At 57.4% G+C, this 20,679-nt stretch overlaps 1 protein-coding gene across 20 annotated transcripts in view; it reads left to right on the top strand.

Annotated features, from left to right (window-relative positions):
* Positions 1–20,679, top strand: part of NCOR2 (nuclear receptor corepressor 2) — a 244,402-nt gene that overhangs the window by 219,555 nt on the left and 4,168 nt on the right. For 11 of the 20 annotated variants that reach the window (XM_058425856.1, XM_058425868.1, XM_058425870.1 and 8 more), the window contains 16 exons: positions 715–855; positions 1,118–1,204; positions 2,167–2,453; positions 4,055–4,409; positions 5,817–6,038; positions 6,968–7,219; positions 8,282–8,431; positions 8,592–8,741; positions 8,831–9,047; positions 11,667–12,208; positions 13,237–13,386; positions 13,589–13,734; positions 14,233–14,426; positions 15,955–16,104; positions 16,768–16,916; positions 18,351–18,404. In XM_058425856.1, coding sequence (XP_058281839.1) covers positions 715–855; positions 1,118–1,204; positions 2,167–2,453; positions 4,055–4,409; positions 5,817–6,038; positions 6,968–7,219; positions 8,282–8,431; positions 8,592–8,741; positions 8,831–9,047; positions 11,667–12,208; positions 13,237–13,386; positions 13,589–13,734; positions 14,233–14,426; positions 15,955–16,104; positions 16,768–16,916; positions 18,351–18,404 — 3,246 coding nt within the window. The remainder of the gene's footprint in view (positions 1–714; positions 856–1,117; positions 1,205–2,166; positions 2,454–4,054; positions 4,410–5,816; positions 6,039–6,967; positions 7,220–8,281; positions 8,432–8,591; positions 8,742–8,830; positions 9,048–11,666; positions 12,209–13,236; positions 13,387–13,588; positions 13,735–14,232; positions 14,427–15,954; positions 16,105–16,767; positions 16,917–18,350; positions 18,405–20,679) is intronic. The other 9 variants (XM_058425867.1, XM_058425871.1, XM_058425874.1 and 6 more) reach the window with 5 other exon arrangements.

Consider the following 20,679-nt stretch of genomic DNA (forward strand, 5'->3'; position numbering starts at 1 on the left):
TGTCCGGGGAGCAGTGAGCCGGGCCCATCTGGGCTCCTTTGGCCTCGTGAGGCCACCCCTGCCACGGAGACTCCCTCACCACTGCCTGCAGTACACACCTCTCCGTGCACACGCAGACTTGTGGGCGGACACTCACATGCACATCGACACAGGTTTCTGGGTGTGACGTGTACACATACAAAGCCGTGTACTGCCTGCACCCTGGTACATGTGTGTACATGGACCCACTTAGTTCTCAGCAGCCAGGATCATGTGCATGTGCCCACATCCACTCCTGCACACACGAGACCCGTGCCAGTGCACACGCGTGCTCCTGCCTGCCCGCACGTCCACACTGCTGATGCGTCTTTGCTCACGTGCATGTGTGTGCACATGTTCATGCCCCATGTCGGCACCCGTGTGTGTGGACACAGACTCACATGCTCATGTGGTCGCAGGCACACCCTTGCTTGCAGACAGAGCACCCTAGAGGGCTAGGGTACGGGGTGCAGGCAGCGTGCCCTGCTTCTCCCACTGTGCAACCCCCTGGAAAAGCTCCTGGGTCCTGCTGGCAGGCCCCCGGGGGCTGCAGGCTTTGGGCTGCCTCTGGAGGCCTCGGCCACTGCTGGCTCCTGCCTACCGTCTCTGCCTGTCCTGCCTGTCCACTGCGGTCCTGGGCCCGTGCACGCTGTCACCCCGTGCCCAGCTCCTCACCGAGTGCTTCGTGGTTTCCAGGTGGCATGTCTGTGACCCAGTGCTCCAAGGAGGATGGCAGAAGCAGCTCAGGACCCCCCCATGAGACGGCTGCCCCCAAGCGCACCTATGACATGATGGAGGGCCGCGTGGGCAGAGCCATCTCCTCAGCCAGCATCGAAGGTGATAGCAGGGAGGAGACTTCATCTCTCGGTGCCCCCTGGTGGGCGGTGGGGGGATGGCTGACCCCATTTTACAGATGGGGAAACTGAGGCTGGGCTTTCTGAGGCTCCATCTGGAAGTAGCGCAGGGACCTTCAAGTGCTGGGTCCTACTCCACCATCATCACGGGGACGACCACTGGTGGCTGTAGACACTGACCCCTGTCACTGCCCGGTGCCGGCTCAGGGACCCACGGAATGATGGCCTTACCCTCTCCCACCCAGGTCTCATGGGCCGTGCCATCCCGCCAGAGCGACACAGCCCCCACCACCTCAAAGAGCAGCACCACATCCGCGGGTCCATCACACAAGGTACCGCCCTGTTCCCTGCTGCCTGGGTGCCCCCAACAGGTGTACAGTCAAGTAGGGCGCAGGAGGGGAAAGACACAGCCAGAGTGTGGTGGGAACTCAGGACAGGTATGCAGAAAGGCCTGCAGCACACACGTACATGATCAGTACGTGAGCTACGGAGCAAGGGTGTCTCTTACTTATTTGAAAACAAAAATGAAAAGCAAAATACCACCAATCACCCCTCTGCTTTTAGGTGTCACACAGCAACTGCCCTGTGCTTGGCACTAACCCAGGTGCCACCTGCATATCGTTTTACAGAACATCCTGGTGAGGCACATGCGATTGGGAGAGGCTTGGAGAGCTCTGAGAACTCTTTCAGGTTCTCACGGCTGGTCCATGGCACAGTCAGCTACTGTGAACTTGGCAGCTCTGTGGTTTTTATTTTTATTTTGTTGTTGTTCTTGTTTGAGACAGGGTCTCACTCTGTTGCCCAGGCTGGAGTGCAGTGGCACGATCTCAGCTCACTGCAGCCTCTGCCTTTCAGGCTTAAACAATCCTCCCACTTCAGCCTCCTGAGTAGCTGGGACCACAGATTCACACCACCACATCCAGCTAATTTTTGTATTTTTGTAGAGATGGGGTTTCGCCATGTTGCCCAGGCTGGTCTCGAACTCCTGAGCTCAAGCTATCTGCCTGCCACAGCCCCCTAAAGTGTTGGGATTACAGGCGTGAGCTACTGCACCCAGCCTGTGGTTTTTGCTTCATGATTTCATAGTGTTCATGACTTGCTGAGGTGGTTCAGTTAATATTCTCGTTTTGTGTACGAAGAAGCTGAGGCCCAGAGAGGTCAGATTCCCTGGTCAAGGTCACACAGCAAGTGGGATTTGAACTCAGGCAGACTAGCTCCAGAACCCACCGGTGTGGAGGCTCTTGGTGGGTCTGGGCGGGGCGGGGCGTGAGGGTCAGTGCCGTCTGCCCGGCAGGGATCCCTCGGTCCTACGTGGAGGCACAGGAGGACTACTTGCGTCGGGAGGCCAAGCTCCTGAAGCGGGAGGGCACGCCTCCGCCCCCGCCGCCCCCACGGGACCTGACTGAGGCCTACAAGACGCAGGCCCTGGGCCCCCTGAAACTGAAGCCGGCCCATGAGGGCCTGGTGGCCACGGTGAAGGAGGCGGGCCGCTCCATCCATGAGATCCCGCGCGAGGAGCTGCGGCACACGCCCGAGCTGCCCCTGGCCCCGCGGCCGCTCAAGGAGGGCTCCATCACGCAGGTACGGCCCAGGGCCAGGCACACGGGCCCAGTTCTAGGAGGGGTGGCCGTGGCTGTGGGGCACCGCCCTGGGCCTCTCCACATGGGGAAACCGAGGCTGAGAGCCCTCGCGTACCTTACAGTCACCCAGCTGCTCATCACCGGGCCTCGGCTGTGTGTGTTCCGGGGCTGTGCAGGGGGCACCAGGCTCCTGACCTCATTCCACTGAACTCACATTGTTCCCATTCTTCAGGGAGAGAAACTAAGGCCCAGAGAGGCCAGGCAGGCTTCCAAGGCCACAGGACTAGACGTAGTCACGAGTAACTACCTCTGTTGAATCTTTGTGAGGGGCCAGGCGTGGCCTGGGGATGTTGCATGCGTTCATTGTTTCACCCCCTAGCAATGCTCTGAGGTCGTTTTCTTAATGACCTTATTTTATTTGCTGAGTAAATTGAGGTTCAGAGAGGTTCAACGACTCGCCCAGAGTCACGCAGCAAATGCAGTTGTGAAACCCAAATCCAGATGTTCCTACAGCCGCAGCATCCACTGCACCCACGCAGGCTGCACCACAAGAGGCCCCAGTCCCCCCAGGCAGCCCCAGCTCAGTAGGGGAAGTTCGTGCCGATGGTATGAGGAGCTGCTCGGTGGAAAGCCCCTGAAGGCCACCATCCTTCCACATGGGCAGAGGTGGCCTCCTGTGAAGGGGAAGGAGAGTGGGAGCCACCGTGGGGTTGTGGGGCTGTGAGGCGGAAGGACTGGGGTGGGTGTCCCGGGAGGGGTTCCAGCTTGCAGGAAGGTTTTGAAGCCGGGGAGAAGGCAGAAGCAGTAAGATCCCTGATTGCCAGGGGAAGGGTTCGGCTCTCAGCCCCTAGGCAGTTCTGGAGTCCTTGGAAGCATCCACCGCATGACCAAGACAGGGGCCAGATTCTAGAATATTCTTTTGAAAAAACAAGGGCAGTTCCCCTTCTTATGAAAGTAATGAAAACATCCCTAAATACAGTTTTGTTGCTTGCAAAGCCCTAAAGTCCCACCATATCAGTGTCTCCCAAGCCTGCTGAAAGGAGGCAAGGGACCTGGTGACCCGGCTACGAAGGTCCCAGTCTGGACTGTGACCCCCCCGTTTCCTCACCATCCTTTCTGTCTGGAGGGCAAACACCTCAGCCCTGACCTCAGTGTCCCCAGGGCTGAAAGCCTCAGGGTGGGTGGCATTGAGTCTGGGTGCTGACTTTCTCTGCTTGGCATTGGGTGGGCCATGGAGCGTCCCAGACTGAACAGAGGAAGGTTTTTTACCCACATGAGGGTGTTGGGCTTCTTTCTCGCAAACTCCAGGGACCATCAGAGGGCCCACCACTCGCAGCAGGGAGAGTTGACTGCTGAACCTTTTACCCTTTTCTGCAGTCCCCCCAGGGAGCTTGGGGACCACGGTCAGGCCCAGGGTGGACAGGGCATTAAGTAACAAGCGTGCCCATCTCAGGGTTAGCAAAGCCCTGTGTCTCCTTGCCTCTGGAGGCATCAGGTGTCACTTCCATCTTATAGATGGCAAACTGAGGCTCAGAAGGGGGATGCAGCTGGTCTGGGCTGTGGCTGTGGCCAGGGCTGGAGCTCACACCCCCTCTGCCCCAGGGCACCCCGCTCAAGTACGACACCGGCGCGTCCACCACTGGCTCCAAAAAGCACGACGTACGCTCCCTCATCGGCAGCCCCGGCCGGACGTTCCCACCCGTGCACCCGCTGGACGTGATGGCCGACGCCCGCGCACTGGAACGCGCCTGCTATGAGGAGAGCCTGAAGAGCCGGCCGGGGACCGCCAGCAGCTCGGGGGGCTCCATTGCGCGCGGCGCCCCGGTCATCGTGCCTGAGCTGGGCAAGCCGCGGCAGAGCCCCCTGACCTATGAGGACCACGGGGCACCCTTCACCGGCCACCTTCCGCGAGGTTCGCCTGTGACCACGCGGGAGCCCACGCCGCGCCTGCAGGAGGGTGAGTGGGGTGTGCATGGGCCTGAGCGGGGTGGGCACCTGTCTGGAGAAGCTGTGCCTCCCCATCCACCATTAGCTTAGTTTGCACCCGGGACATCCTTGCCACCCACTTTCCACCACATCCAAACCACCTGCAGGCCTGTGGGCTCTGCCTCCAATTCCAAACCCTGTCCAACTCCTTGCCACCTCCCAGACCGCCATGGTGTCTCACCTAGCTTCCCCCACGCCCCTCCCTCTTCCTGCTATAATCCACTCTGCAAACAGCTACCTGCATACTTTTTAAAAATGCAAATCAAATTATTCCACTTCCCTGCTTTCATCCTTCTAGCAACTTCACACATTTTGCTGTGGCCTTGGGGTGCCTGCCTGTTGGGGCCCTGCCTGCCTCTCTCGTTCAACCAGATTCCTTCGTCCTCCCTAGCCCCAGCCCCTGGGCCCCCTTTCTCTTTGTTCCCTGGCCATGCTCAGCTCGGTCAATTCAGTCTTTGCTGGGGGCCTTTGCATGGCTCCTCCTCTCTGCCTGCCATGTCCCCGCCTTCCAGATCTTTACTTAGTGAGTTTCTTTCCATCCTTCAGGTCTTTGTTTAAATATTACATCCTTGGGGAGGCTTCTTCTAACCAGACCCCCTCTCCCCAGTTCATATCACATGCTGTGACATTTTAAAATTGTCTTCCGGCCGGGCATGGTGGCTCACGCCTGTAATCCCAGCACTTTGGGAGGCCAAGGCAGGCAGATCACCTGAGGTCGGGAGTTCAAGACCAGCCTGGTCAACATGGTGAAACCCTGTCTCTATTAAAAATATGAAAAAATAGCCGGGTGTGGTGGTGCACACCTGTATTCCCAGCTACTTGGGAGGCTGAGGCAGGAGAATCACTTGAGCCTGGGAAGCAGAGGTTACAGTGAGCGGAGATCGTGCCATTGCACTCCAGCCTGGGCAGCAAGAGTGAAACTCTCAAAAAAAAAAAAAAAAAAAAAAAAAATGAAAGAAAATTTTCTTCCAAGCATGTTTCACTCTGTAATTCTCATTTGTTTGCTAGTTTATCACCTGTCTCTCACATTGAATGTCAGCTTGTGAGGGCTGGGATTTCTGTCTGTTTCGTTCACTGGGGTGACCCCAGTTCTCACAACAATGCTTGCCACATAGTAGAGGCTGCATCAATATTTTTTTATTGATTGAGTGAATGGATGAAAGAATGAATTTTTAAAAAACTATAACACAAAAGCAAATGAGTCAATGAGCAAAAAGTGAACTAAGGCAATGAAGAAATGAAGGAGTGAATGAAGAGGCCTGGTCCTTGGGATCCCGAGGTCCCTACCCTCAAACGACTCCCCATAAGCGCCGGCCCCAGAGGCCCTGCGTGGGGGGCCAGTGCAGGGGCCCGATGCATCCACCTTGCCCGTCCACAGGCAGCCTGTCGTCCAGCAAGGCATCCCAGGACCGAAAGCTGACGTCGACGCCTCGTGAGATCGCCAAGTCCCCGCACAGCACCGTGCCCGAGCACCACCCACACCCCATCTCGCCCTATGAGCACCTGCTTCGGGGCGTGAGTGGCGTGGACCTGTATCGCAGCCACATCCCCCTGGCCTTCGACCCCACCTCCATACCCCGCGGCATCCCTCTGGACGCAGGTGATTGCCCTGGGGCCCCCAGAACCCTGCAGTGGTGCTCAACAGGGCCAGGGACCTCATCAGTGTTCGCTCAGGGACTCCTTAGGCATCAACCATCAGGTTCCCCTGGATGGGGAAACTGAGGCCTCGGGATTGGAAGACCCAACAGTGTAATCATGACCAGCTTAGGTTGGAGCAGAATTTCTCTTAGTAGTTTGCAGGACATGTGGGGTTAAACATTTCAGTGGTTTTCTTTTCCTGCAGGACTTATCAGTGCCTTTAGCAATGCAAAGGTATAGCATGAGGACTTGAGTATATGCATTTTTCAAATAGACATGATCTGAAAGTCTTTTTTAAAAGTTGCCGGGCGTGGTGGCTCACGCCTGTAATCCTAGCACTTTGGGAGGCTGAGGTGGGCGGATCACGAGGTCAGGAGATCGAGACCATCCTGGCTAACACGGTGAAACCCCGTCTCTACTAAAAATACAAAAAATAGCCAGGCATGGTGGCGGGCGCCTGTAGTCCCAGCTACTCGGAGAGGCTGAGGCAGGAGAATGGCGTGAACCGGGGAGGCGGAGCTTGTAGTGAGCTGAGATCGCGCCACTGCACTCCAGCCTGGGCAACAGAGCGAGACTCCGTCTCAAAAAGTAAAAATATGAAAAATAAAAATAAAAAGTTGCATCCCTTTGGTGTGTTAATCTGCATTGGGATGTCCTATGTTTGGGACAACTTTGATGCAAAAAGCATCCTTCGTAGAAGTCACCCTCTTGTGTCCTGGCGTGATGTTTTCCTGCTGTCCGACGCTCAGTTCTGGTTTGTGCTTTGGGCAGCCACACATGTAGGTGGGAGAAGCTGTCCGGGTGCAGAAGTAGGGGGCATCCAGACAGGTAGAGCGACACCATCAGGCCTAGGTATGGCTGGTCTCACATAAGCTCCCCTCTGCCCCGCAGCCGCTGCCTACTACCTGCCCCGGCACCTGGCCCCCAACCCCACCTACCCGCACCTGTACCCACCCTACCTCATCCGCGGCTACCCCGACACGGCGGCACTGGAGAACCGGCAGACCATCATCAATGACTACATCACCTCGCAGCAGATGCACCACAACGCGGCCACCGCCATGGCCCAGCGAGCTGACATGCTGAGGGGCCTCTCGCCCCGCGAGTCCTCACTGGCACTCAACTACGCTGCCGGTCCCCGAGGTGAGTGGCGGGCAGACCACCTCCACAGGGTTTGCCCTTATTCCCTAAGGACATGGGTGTGTCCCTGTGGCCTCGCAGAGGCAGCTAGACCTGGTCACCTTGTGTGGCAGACCTGGGTGGGTGGCCTGGGGTTGTGCATGCTGTGGGTGCTGGTTGGCATCTGGTAGGTGAGTGCACAGTGTGTGGCTCCTGGCTGCATTCTCAGTGGGTGTGCATGCATCTGTGTATACTTTTAGGATACAGGGGCCTCAGGAGTTTAAAGAAAGATCAAAATGTGGCCATGCACAGTGGCTCATGCCTGTAATCCCAGCACTTGGGGAGGCCGAGGCAGGTGGATAACGAGGTCAGAAGTTCGAGACCAGCCTGACCAACGTGGTGAAACCCTGTCTCTCCTAAAAATACAAAAATTAGCCAGGCATGGTGATGCGCACCTGTAGTCCCAGCTAGTCAGTAGGCTGAGGCAAGAGAATCACTTGAACCCGGGAGGCGGAGGTTACAGTGATTGGAGATTGTACCATTGCACTCCAGCCTGGGCAACAGGGCAAGACTCTGTCTCAAAAGAAAAAAAAAGATGAAAATGTGAGGCTGTTTGGAGTTTGTTCCTTTGCCTCGTAAACAGCCCACAGCTGCTTTGCATGCACATGTTCCAGGGCCATCCTCAGAAACGCTTCTGGAATAACCAAGTTCTAGTTGGGGCTCGGCTGCAAAAACCGAAGTCACACTTAAGTATTTTGAACAGCGAGGGTTGAATACAGGGAATGGATTGTGTAGGCGTCAGAGGCTGAAGGGGCACAGAGGGCCTGAGATGGGAACCAGTCAGGGCAGCTGCAGGAGATGCCGTGGCTCGGGCTTGGGAGCAGAAGAGGAGATGGGACTGAGAGAACCTGAGCATTCAGAAAAGGGTTCCATGGCCGGTGCTGGGAGCCGAGGAGGGAGTGCTTGCCACCAGCTCTGCTGGCTCCAGAAGTGTGTGCCGTGCTCTCCAGGAGGGTGATCTGGCCGGTGGGCAGCCTGGCCTCTCTCCTCCCTGTGGCTACAGCCCTGGCCTAACACCTCCCGCAGGCATCATCGACCTGTCCCAAGTGCCACACCTGCCCGTGCTGGTGCCCCCGACACCAGGCACCCCAGCCACCGCCATGGACCGCCTTGCCTACCTCCCCACCGCACCCCAGCCCTTCAGCAGCCGCCACAGCAGCTCCCCACTCTCCCCAGGTAGTGCCACCGCCCAGTTCGGGGTGGGGACCCCGGCATCCATGGGAGGCAGCTGGGGAATGGGCGGGCAGAGGCGCTGCTCTCTCTGCCCCACCCCAGAAGACAAAGCCAGGCTCTTCTTGGGCCCTGGGGCTGAGTCTCTGGCCTTTGGGTTTCCTAGGAGGTCCAACGCACTTGACAAAACCAACCACCACGTCCTCGTCCGAGCGGGAGCGAGACCGGGATCGGGAGCGTGACCGGGATCGGGATCGGGAAAAGTCCATCCTCACGTCCGCCACGACGGTGGAGCACGCGCCCATCTGGAGACCCGGTAGGGCATCAGAGTCCCCGCCTCCTGCCCCGGGACTCCTTGTGGCCCGCAGGAAGCCTCCCCCTGCTGATGCCACTGCCTGTCACCAGGTACAGAGCAGAGCAGCGGCAGCAGCGGCAGCAGCGGCGGGGGTGGGGGCAGCAGCAGCCGCCCCGCCTCCCACTCCCACACCCACCAGCACTCGCCCATCTCCCCTCGGACCCAGGATGCCCTCCAGCAGAGACCCAGTGTGCTGCACAACACAGGCATGAAGGGTATCATCACCGCTGTGGAGCCCAGCACGCCCACGGTCCTGAGGTGGGCCAGGTTGGCATGGGGGAGGGGCGGGCAGGGGGATGGGTGGTCAGTAGGAGGATGAGCAGATGAGAGGTTGCTTGGTGGGAGGTACATGAGAGGTGGGTGGGTGGGCAGATGTGTGGGGGTAGAAGAATAGAATATGTGTGAGTAGTGGATGGGTGGGTGGTCGGGTTAGGTCGGCTAGGTGGGTAGGTAGGTCAGTGGGAAGTTAGGTTAGCTGCGTGGGTGGATGGATGGATGGGGGGGTGGTCGGGTTAGGTGGGTAGGTGGGTCAGTGGAAGGATAGATGGCTGGGTTAGCTGGTTGGATGGGTGGATGGTCAGATTAGGTAGGTAGGTGGGTGAGTGGAAGGACAGATGGCCAGATTAGCCAGGTGGATGGATGGATGGGTGGGTGGTTGAGTTAGGTAGGTAGGTGGGTAGGTGAAGGATAGATGGCTTGGTTAGCCAGGTGGATGGGTGGGTGGTTGGGTTAGGGAGGTAGGTGGGTGGGTGAGAGTATAGATGGTTGCCTTAGCTGAGTGGGTGGATGGGTGGGTGGTTGGGTTAGGGAGGTAGGTGGGTGGGTGAGTGGATAGATAGCTGGGTTAGCTGGGTGGATGGATGGGTGAGTGGTCACATTAGGTAGGTAAGTAGATGGGCAAAAGGATAGATGGCCAAGTTAGCTGTGTGGGTGGGTGGGTGGTAGGTAGATAGGTGGGTGGCTAAGAGGATAAATGACTGACTGAGTTAGCCAGATGGATGGATGGATGGATGGATGGATGGGTGGATGGGTGGATGGGTTAGGTAGGTAGATGGCTGGAGTAGGGTGGGTGGGTGGTGGTAGGTTAGGTGGTGGGTGGTGGGTGAGGTGAATAGGGTGGCTAATGGGGGTGGGTGGTTTGCTTAGGTAGGTGGGTGGGTGAGAGTATAGATGGCTGGGTTAGCTGGGTGGGTGGATGGATGGGTGGGTGGTAGGGTTAGATGGATGGTTGGATGAGTAATTGGGGGGATGAGTGGATGGAGGCCCAGGTGGATGGACGATGGGTTGGGCGGTGGGATGAGTAGATGGGGAGGTTGTTTGATTTGAGAATAGAATCTGTGGAGAGGAAGAGACTGAATGGGGGTGCTGTGAGGAAAGACTTTCCCAGTCCCCCACATTTAGCAAGGCCGGCAAGGGAAAGAGGTATCCTTCTTGCCTGGACAAAGTCCCGAGTTTCTCTGAGATGGGAGAGGCCCCTGAGTGTCCTCTGGTGACACACACTCCAGAGATTGTGGGCAGAGCTGCTTCACCAGGGGGGTGGGGTCACACCTCAACACCTTCCCTGCCCAGGACATTTTTTTGTTTTTTTTTTGAGATGGAGTTGTACTCTGTCACCCAGGCTGGAGTGCAGTGGTACGATCTCTGCTCACTGCAACCTCCGCCTCCCAGGTTCAAGTGATTCTCCTGCCTCAGCCTCCCAAGTAGCTGCAATTACAGGCATGTGCAACCACCCCCGGCTAATTTTTGTATTTTTAGTAGAAATGCGGTTTCACCATGTTGGCTAGGCTGGTCTCAAACTCCTGACCTCACGTGATCTGCCTTCCTCAGCCTCCCAACGTGCCGGGATTACAGGTGTGCGCCACCAGCCTCCAGGACCTATTTAGAGGCAACTTACTCCTCCAAAATGAATTTTCATTCAAAAAAGTACCTGTGCCCCAACTTCCCGCTTAGGAGCCTGAAGTCATACCCTCCCCTAATCATTATTTCAATTATGAAAAATGGCAATTTCCCAAAAGCAGTGGTGACTTTGTCACCCCTGACTCAGAGACCCAGCAGGTGCACGAAGCACTAATCCCTGGCTATGGGGAGCAGGGTTCCGCACACAGGCTCTGTGGTATATGCCTGCGGCAGCCGATTCAAAAATATAATGGAAAAAACGAGCGCCTGCCTACTTCCCGCTCATGAATGAGGCTCTGGGAGGTAGAGTTAGCGAGAGATGGGGGTGCCCCCATGGAAACTCAGGGCTCCGGGAAGGCCGCGTGGGTGGAGCAGCCAGCTCCCATTCCAGCCCCAGCTTCTCCCTCACAGAGCTGGGAACAGCGGCTTTCTCTGTTCTCAGCGCCCACCCTGGCCACCCCCTGGTGTCCTTCCCCTCGCTCTCCCGCTCCTTACCTGGCTTTTTTAGCTCCTCAGGTATCCTGAGCAGGCCCAGCTCCCTCATGTGCCCCCTCCCTGGAGACCTCCTAGCCCTGCCTCAGCTTCCTTACCGTTCTCTCCTGGCACCTCATTGACTACCTCCACACAGTTACCAGGCTCTGTAGAGCTTGGGATGTCTGTTAATGTGTTCATAGTCTGTCTTCTGAATTAGATGGTAAGATGCTTGCATCCGTTTTATGACCGCTGTATTCACAGTGTCTACAACAGTGCCTGGCACCTAGTAGCTGCTTCATCAGAAGTTTTGGAATGATGCAAGGAATGAATGAATGAATGAGTGGGATAGGTCAAACCGTGCCACACAGAGTCTGGCAGGTTACAGTCAGGGGGGCAGTTTCACTCTGGGAGCAGCAGGGAATGTGGATTTATTCCAGGACAATGGGGACTCATCGAGGGTGGTGGAGGAAGGGGGCAGCTCCCATGACTGCCTGACCGCCTTCTCTCCTCCCCCAGGTCCACCTCCACCTCCTCACCCGTTCGCCCGGCTGCCACATTCCCACCCGCCACCCACTGCCCACTGGGCGGCACCCTCGATGGGGTCTACCCTACCCTCATGGAGCCCGTCTTGCTGCCCAAGGAGGCCCCCCGGGTCGCCCGGCCAGAGCGGCCCCGAGCAGACACCGGCCATGCCTTCCTCGCCAAGCCCCCAGTCCGCTCCGGGCTGGAGCCCGCCTCCTCCCCCAGCAAGGGCTCGGAGCCCCGGCCCCTAGCGCCCCCCGTCTCTGGCCACGCCACCATCGCCCGCACCCCTGCGAAGAACCTCGCACCTCACCACGCCAGCCCGGACCTGCCGGCGCCACCTGCCTCGGCCTCGGACCCGCACCGGGAAAAGACTCAAAGTAAACCCTTTTCCATCCAGGAACTGGAACTCCGTTCTCTGGGTAAGACCACCCTGACAGCGGCCACCTTCATAGACGCGATTATCATGCGTCAAATTGCTCACGATAAAGGGGCGCGAGAAGGAGGTGCGCTGGCCAACGGCTCCCCTCGCGATGGTAAGACTTCCGGCCCGCACCCACCCCGTCTCGTGGTCCAAAGATATTTTCAGATCTCTGCTTTTTACTTTGGCCCCCGTTTTCTTCGTTGTTGGTTTTGGTATTTTGTTTTGAAGCCCATCCGTCCTCGCCGGTTTGCACGCGCTGACGACTACTCCGGCTGCGCCCGCCCCTCTGGTTTGGGGACGCTCATCATTTGCACATCATTTTACCATGGTTTTTTTTTTTTTTTTTTTTTTTCTGGATTTTTGCTTTTTTTTCTTTAATGAATGGATCTGTGATTCTGACTTCGACTGCGCCCCATCTCCCACTTTGCGCCTGTGTCTGGGGAGCAGGGATGGGGCTGCGGGAGGGCTGGGGCCTACGCCCCCACCTGCCGGCTGCCTGGATGCAGTCGGACTAGGGGGAAGTGGAGGCAGGTGGTGCAGGGAGAAGCTGAGGCGGGGCGGGGGCCTGCGCATCAAGGAGGAGCTGGGTCCAGCTCTTGCATCCTGCCCTGTCCCCAGCCCATGTACCCCAGAAAAAGGGGAGCCCTCTGCATCTGGACCCCTGCCTTGGCCCTAGTTCACGGCTCCTCTCTGTTGGACTGGGATGACCGAGGCTGTAGCCCAGGCAGGGCCCCGGGGACCCAGAGTCACTCCCAGCCACACCCCCCTTCTCATTCTGCCCCACACACTCCTTCCCCAGAGACCCATGCTGCCCCCATCTCACGCTGGCCTCGCCCGGCCTCCACCGCCTGAACCCATCTCTGTCCCTTCTTGCCTACCTAATCTCTCTCTCTGTCTCCCTCTCCCTCTGTCTCTGTCTGTCTCTGTCCCGGGCTCTGCATCTCTCTCCACCTCTCCCTTGGCCTCCCTCTCTCTCCCCAACACCCCTCTCTGCCTTACTCTCTTTGGGAGCCCAAACCCTACCCCTAGCTTGGGTTCCCCTTGACCCCACGGGGACCCAGCCAGCTGGGAGGGCAGCCCTGCCCCTCTGACCCCAAGCACCTGGGCCCGGTGCCTGACTCTGCACCCTGCCTGCCCTAGGTTACCACGGCAGCAGCTACAGCCCCGAAGGGGTGGAGCCCGTCAGCCCTGTGAGCTCGCCCAGCCTGACCCACGACAAGGGGCTCCCCAAGCACCTGGAAGAGCTCGACAAGAGCCACCTGGAGGGGGAGCTGCGGCCCAAGCAGCCAGGTACGCCCCACCCAGCACCCAGGCCCCTGAAGCCCTGCACGATGAGGACCCTCACGGCCCCATCACGCAGATGGGAAAACAGAGGTGCCTGAAGGCCAAGGAATCGGCTGGGTCAGGAGGCTCAAAGGCACAGGGCTGGCATTTGGGCCCAGGAGCCCTGGGGACAGCAGACACCCCCTGACCAGCTCTGCTCTGCCTGCAGGCCCCGTGAAGCTTGGCGGGGAGGCCGCCCACCTCCCACACCTGCGGCCGCTGCCTGAGAGCCAGCCCTCGTCCAGCCCACTGCTCCAGACCGCCCCGGGGGTCAAAGGTCACCAGCGGGTGGTCACCCTGGCCCAGCACATCAGTGTAACTACGTGTTCTCTGCTGCTCCTTGTCACCTTTGCACCTGGGGGCACCAGGCCTGGAGAGGGGATGGGGAACCCCACAGCCCCTCTGTCCTGGTGGGGGTGGCTGGGGGATCCAGGGCATGGGTGAGGAGGGGGATCCAGGGCATGGGTGAGGGCCCGCACCATCACTGCCCCCTAATGCATGGGTGGAGCCTGTGATGCGAGCCGATGGCATCTTCACTGGCAATGAGGCCTTCCTGGTGGCCCGGGTTTCTCAGTGTCATGGGCCGGTCACATCAGCCATCTGCCAACTACCAGCTTGGGACCGCTGAGCACAGTCCCACTCCCATGCACACCGGGACACGGAGGCCCAGAGGGTGGCGGGCAGGTCCACAGTCACCCAGGAAGCTGGCCCCAGCCAGGATTCTGCCCCAAGCTCCGTCTAGCCCCTCGCCACCCCCAGAAGGTTCTGGCAGGAGGGTGCTGCCTGACCCTGGGCCCCCCCACTTGCCTGCAGGAGGTCATCACACAGGACTACACCCGGCACCACCCACAGCAGCTCAGCGCACCCCTGCCCGCCCCCCTCTACTCCTTCCCTGGGGCCAGCTGCCCCGTCCTGGACCTCCGCCGCCCACCCAGTGACCTCTACCTCCCGCCCCCGGACCATGGTGCCCCGGCCCGTGGCTCCCCCCACAGCGAAGGGGGCAAGAGGTGAGCAAGGGATGGGGGTGCCTCTTGCTGGTCAGCCGGTGGGAGGCCTTCGTCAGCTGGGTGCCTCAGAGTGGGGTCTGAGCTCAGCTGCATACGAGGCCCACCTGGCCTCATTGCACACGCAAGAAATGGAGGCTCCAGGAGATGGGGAAGTCACAGAGCAGATACATAACGAATAATAGCTGATAAAAGTACATGCTGTGCTCATTGGGTTCCAGGCACTCACGTGTACCCTTTGCACACAGCCCCCCAGGAGACATAGGCAGTATTCTCCCCATTTCACAGATGAAGAAACTAAGGCCTGGAGAATTGAATTCACTTGCCCACAGGGACACAGTCAGCAGGTGACAGAGGGGGATTCAATCCAGGGCTGTATGACTAGAGAGCAACCTTTCCACACATGCACACCGCATACACATGCACACCCGCGCACACATGCACACCACACATGCACACCTGCACACACATGCACACCGCACACATGCACACCCACACGCACACCCACACCGCACACACATGCACACCCGCACACACATGCACACCACACACACATGCACACCCACACGCACATGCACACCGCACACATGCACACATGCACACCACACACACATGCACACCCACACACACATGCACACCACGCACACATGCACACTGCACACACATGCATACCGCACACATGCACACCCACACGCACATGCACCACACATGCATACCGCACACATGCACACCCACACGCACATGCACACCGCGCACACATGCATACTGCACACATGCACACCCACACACACATGCACACCGCACACACATGCACACCCGCACACACATGCACACCGCACACACATGCACACCCGCACACACATGCGCACCCGCACACACATGCACACCGCGCACACATGCACACCCGCACACACATGCACACCGCACACATGCACACACGCACACACCCGCACACCCCTGTAGATGCACGCACATGCACGCACACCCCTGTAGATGCACGCACATGCACGCACACCCCTGTAGATGCACGCACATGCACATGCTCACGCACACGCCCACCCTGGTGAACCCTGGGGCCTCTGAGGGTCAAAAGAGGAAGAGAGGGGAGGGCCCCGAGCTCCAGGGTGAAGGAGGCGTTTTGGTGAGGGCAGGAGGTAATGTGTGTGCGAGGACAGACATGGCAAGACAGCAGGATATCTTTGGGGGACAGTAGTGTAGCTGGTACTGGGGTACAACCAGAATTCAGAGCAGGGGTCAGTAAACTATGGCCCATGGGCCAGATCTAGCCCAGGCCCTGTGTTTGTACAATTCATGAACTAAAAAGATGATTTTACATTTTTAAAGGTTGTTTAAAAAAAAAATAAAAATGATAACGATACATGCCAGAGATTACTTGTGGTCGAAAATGCCTAAAACGTTTATGATTTGGCCATGTACAGGAAAAGTGTGCTGGGCCCTGGTTTAGAGTGGACGGGTGCGTCCCCTCAGGAGGGAGACCTCTGACCACATCTGGGGCCCTTTCTCCATCCAGGTCTCCAGAGCCAAGCAAGACGTCGGTCTTGGGTGGCGGTGAGGACGGTATTGAACCTGTGTCCCCACCGGAGGGCATGACGGAGCCAGGGCACTCCCGGAGTGCTGTGTACCCACTGCTATACCGGGATGGGGAGCAGACGGAGCCCAGGTACTTCTGTGGGCACATGCGCTGCCCCCGGGATGCTCTGGTATCAGCTCCTTGCCCATCCTTGGCCCCAGCCCACCGTGGTGCCATGTGGAGAGTGACAAGGGTACAGGGCTCAGCTGGGTGACCTCAAGCCTGCCAAGCAAGTTTCACCAACTTGGGGGTGTGATACATGCCCAGCCTCCCTGGGGAGACCTCAGTGGTAGCTTTGCATGCCTTGGGCTGGGATCTCAGCTGGACCAGGCCCCCGTTGCCAGCCCCTGTTGAACCTCTAAGAAATAATGAGCTAGGTGTGCTGGGCCAGACGGGGGGCGATGGGTGAGGCGGGACCTGAGAAGGAAGCTGGGCCCGCTGGCCTTGGGGAAGGGCATGATCGGAACCCAGTTTCAGTCCTTGGGGCTCTCTTTAGAGGGTCAGGCTGGAGCAAGTGGTCAGAGGCAGCCCACCACGCAGTCAGGTGTCTCCCAAGACACCCGTAGCCCTAGGACAGGTAAACCGCAGAGGTTTCAGGAGCCGTGATCTTCTACCAGGCAGGGGATGCAGACGTGGGGGTGGGTGAAGCTTGCTTCCACATGTGTAAGGCATCTCAGGTGGTGAGTTCCCCGTCATCAAAGGCATGCAAGCTCAGCACCAAGTGAGCTGATGTGAGGTGTTTGATCCTCACAGCAGGATGGGCTCCAAGTCTCCAGGCAACACCAGCCAGCCACCAGCCTTCTTCAGCAAGCTGACCGAGAGCAACTCTGCCATGGTCAAGTCCAAGAAGCAAGAGATCAACAAGAAGCTGAACACTCACAACCGGAATGAGGCTGAATACAGTAAGGGGCCTGCAGACTCCCGGGGAAGCATGGGGCCACAGGTGGGCGGGTGGCCTGCCTGGGTAGCTGGAGCCGCCCAGTGGCAGAAACCCACGGTGCACCTTTGAAAGCTAAGTGGCCCTGCTGACCGCCTCCCCCCAAGCCCTTTGCCTCACATTTGGGGAGCCCCAGGGCAGTTTCTTGATTTGCTGGGCTTTCCGTAGGAGCTTACTGGCACAGAAGAATAGCACCCAGCACATAGTAGGTGCCCAGTGAATACCTGCATGAATACTGGGACCAGGGGTTGGGTCCCTCCCACACAAGGGCCGGGCGCCTCCCACGCTCAGCACCAGTGTGGCTTTGCACCCACTGACGTGGTTGCTGGTATGAATGCCCCACTCTGCTTCCCAGTCCCTAGCACAGCGCCTGGCAGTTAGATCCACCAGGGAATACATGAGTGGGTGGGCAAATAAAGAATCTGTCACAGTCCCTGACCCCAAGAAGCCTCATCTGCCAGGGGAGTTTGGACAAATCACAGATGCATTTCCCTTCCTGGGGCTGGAGTAGAAACCTTGCAGATAGTCACTGGCTTGCTGGGCACGGTGGCTCATGCCTATAGGCCCGGTACTTGGGGAGGATGAGGCAGGAGGATTGCTTGAAGCCGGGAGTTCAAGACCAGTCTGTGCAACATAGCAAGACCCCATCGCTACAAAAAATTAAAGAAACAGGCACACGCCTATAGTCCCAGCTACTGGGGAGGCTGAGATAGGAGGACTGCTTGAGCCTGGGAGGTCAAGGCTGCAGTGAACTATGATCACACCACTGCACTCCAGCCTGGGCAACAGAGCAAGACATTGTCTTAAAAAGAAAAAAAATCTCTGACCCAGGCTGGTAACTCCAGGGCCCTGTAAGTGCAGTCCAGGGAACCATAGCATCAGCATCCCCAGGGTACGTTGGCATCCCCAGGGTACTGGTTAGAAATGCAGGCCCTTGGCCGGGCGCAGTGGCTTACGCCTGTAATCCCAGCACTTTGGGAGGTCAAGGCAGGTGGATCATATGAGGTCAGGAGTTCGAGACCAGCCTGACCAACATGGTGAAACCCCCGTCTCTACTAAAAATACAAAAATTAGCCAGGCGTGGTGGCGGGTGTCTGTAACCGCAGCTACTCAGGAGGCTGAGGCAGGAGAAATCACTTGAACCTGGGAGGCGGAGGTTGCAGGGCACCGAGATCGCACAATTGCACTCCAGCCTGGGTGACAGAGCGAGACTCTGTCTCAAAAAAAAAAGAAAGAAATGCAGACACTTGGCCCTGTCCCAGGTCTGCTGCATCAGAACCTGCAATGAACAAGATTCCCCAGGTGATGCCAGCACACCTGGCCTGGACCACACAGGGAACTGGTAGGGCAGGTGATTCCCAGAGACCTGGGGGCCTCACCCACTGTCACCCGCTTCCAGATATCGGCCAGCCTGGGACGGAGATCTTCAATATGCCCGCCATCACCGGAACAGGTAACCCATCCAGCCCTTGCTATATGGCTGCCCAGGTCCCCTGCGCTCCCTCCCCACCCCTGCTCCAGCTGTCATGAAGGGAGGAGGAGCCTTCGCTAGTCCAGGTGTACCCCCTCATTCTGGGATGAACTAACCGCACAGTAGGATTCAGAGTCACACAACAGGCAGGCGAGGCTTGTTCCCCTTGTAGAAAGGACCCTCGCTATGCAGGGAGTCGAGTTAAGATGCCCTCGGGTGGTTAGTAAGTATCAGATGCACCCTCACCAGCTGGAAACTCACCTTGCTGCTTCGCCAGCCTCAGCTGGAGATGCACGTGTCTGGACGAGGGGTGGGCCTGAGCTCAGAGCACAAACCTCCAAGTTCACTCGGGCATTTGTTATAGCTAGACCTTCATTCCTTAATTCCAGCCAGGGAACTGGGAAGCCTTACTTTTTTTTTTTTTCAAGATCAAATACAGGTGTGTGGCAGAGAGAGGTGTAAAATTGACATACACTTTTAAGCTGAAACTTAAGACTTCTATGATCTTTTGGACTTAGGGGTCCCTTGAGGTTAGAGCCCCATCCTCTAGGAGGGCCCCATTGTGTATTTCCTTGGTGAGTCTGGGGTGTGGCCTCCGGGGGTCACTCTGCATGGGCAGGCCTGGCCCAGTGGGGCTGAGGCAGTTTCGGGGTCGGCTGCCTCTGTGTGGGTGCCTGGTTATCCTCTGGTCCTTTGGTGGAAGCCAAGGCCGGGATGGAGGTCGGAGAGGTTTGCTGATCTTCCCCGGGGGACATTCCTGGGCCTTGAGCCCTGGGAATGGTGAGCGAAGGACAGTCATTCAGATATTATCAGGGGGTCATCGAGGCCTCCAAATGGGAGTCCCAACTAGGACACCTCCACCTGCCCAGTGACTAGACACTGGGGGCATTGCCAAGCCTCAGGCAGTGGGAAGAAGACAATTTGGTCGAAACAACAAGAGGGTTAGAAATGAATGTTCCTGGGATGTTCTAAATCTTGAAATAGGTGCTAGACACACAGGTGTATCTGTGTGTACAAACTCATAGCATGGTACAGTGAAGATTTATGCTAACACTTATATGTAAATATTTTGTATTTATCTTTTTAAGACACGGTCTTTCTGTCACCTAGGCCAGTGTGCAGTGGTGCGATCACGGCTCACTGCAGCCTCCGCCTCCCAGGCTTAGATGATCCTCCTACCTCAGCCTCCTGAGCAGCTGGGACTACAGGCACTCGCCACTGCACCCAACTAATTTTTTAACTGTTTTGTAGAGACGGGCTCTCGATATGTTACCCAGGCTAGTCTTGAACTCCTGTCCTCAAGCTGAGGATCCTCCCACCTCGACTGATTTTTGTTTTTTGTTTGTTTGTTTGTTTGACAGAGTCTCGCTCTGTCGCCCAGGCTGGAGTGCAGTGGTGCGATCTTGGCTCACTGCAGCCTCTGCCTCCCGAGTTTAAGCAGTTCTTCCACCTCAGCCTCCCAGGTAGCGGGATTACAGACACCAGCCACTACACCTGGCTAATTTTTGTATTTTTAGTAGAGACAGGGTTTCATTATGTTGGCCAGGCTGATCTCGAACTCCTGACATTAGATGATCCACCCACATTGGGCCTCCCAAAGTGCTGAGACTACAGGCGTGAGCAGCTGCACCCAGCCTGATTTTTTCTTTTTATGCAGTTTTAGTCCACAGGAAGAAATTTTCTAGGCTCCAGTCTTTGCCACTCAGCCTGTGTCAGACTTCACCTTTATAAATGGAGATCGTTAAGCCTGGAGCCAGCTCCATCAGGTCATGGACTCATGGCCTTGGTTAGAAGGCCTGGTCGCGCTGCTGTGATTTCAGCACTCACCCGTGTTGGAAATGTTGCTTTTTCTTCATGCACATGGCTGTTTTTTCAAAAGTGCTGCAGAAATGTGGCCAAGACAGCAGAAAAGGTGTGAGCATCCCTGGCTACAAACGCATTTGAAACCAAAAGGGAAAAGAAAACGCAGGCAGCCAGCAGTTGCTACAGAAACGTGATTTTCAAAGCATCTGCGTCACCTGCAACCTCATGGAAGCCTCGGTTTAGTTTACAAAGGAGCGAGTGGTCAGACGATTTGACCACTTTGTATCCGTACGATTCATTCAGAGGAGAAGTTTAAAAATCCATGAAACTCTTGCCCCGTGGTGGGCACGGTGGGATGGGGATTCACTGGTGGCTTTTGAAAGCAAAGTCTGGTTTAACAAAAATTCTGAAAAGACAGCACCTACAGGGGGTCTGCAAAGGTCCCCCACCTCCA

This window comes from Hylobates moloch, unplaced genomic scaffold (genome assembly GCF_009828535.3).
Source record: "Hylobates moloch isolate HMO894 unplaced genomic scaffold, HMol_V3 SCAFFOLD_12, whole genome shotgun sequence".
Taxonomy (NCBI): Eukaryota; Metazoa; Chordata; class Mammalia; order Primates; family Hylobatidae; genus Hylobates; species Hylobates moloch.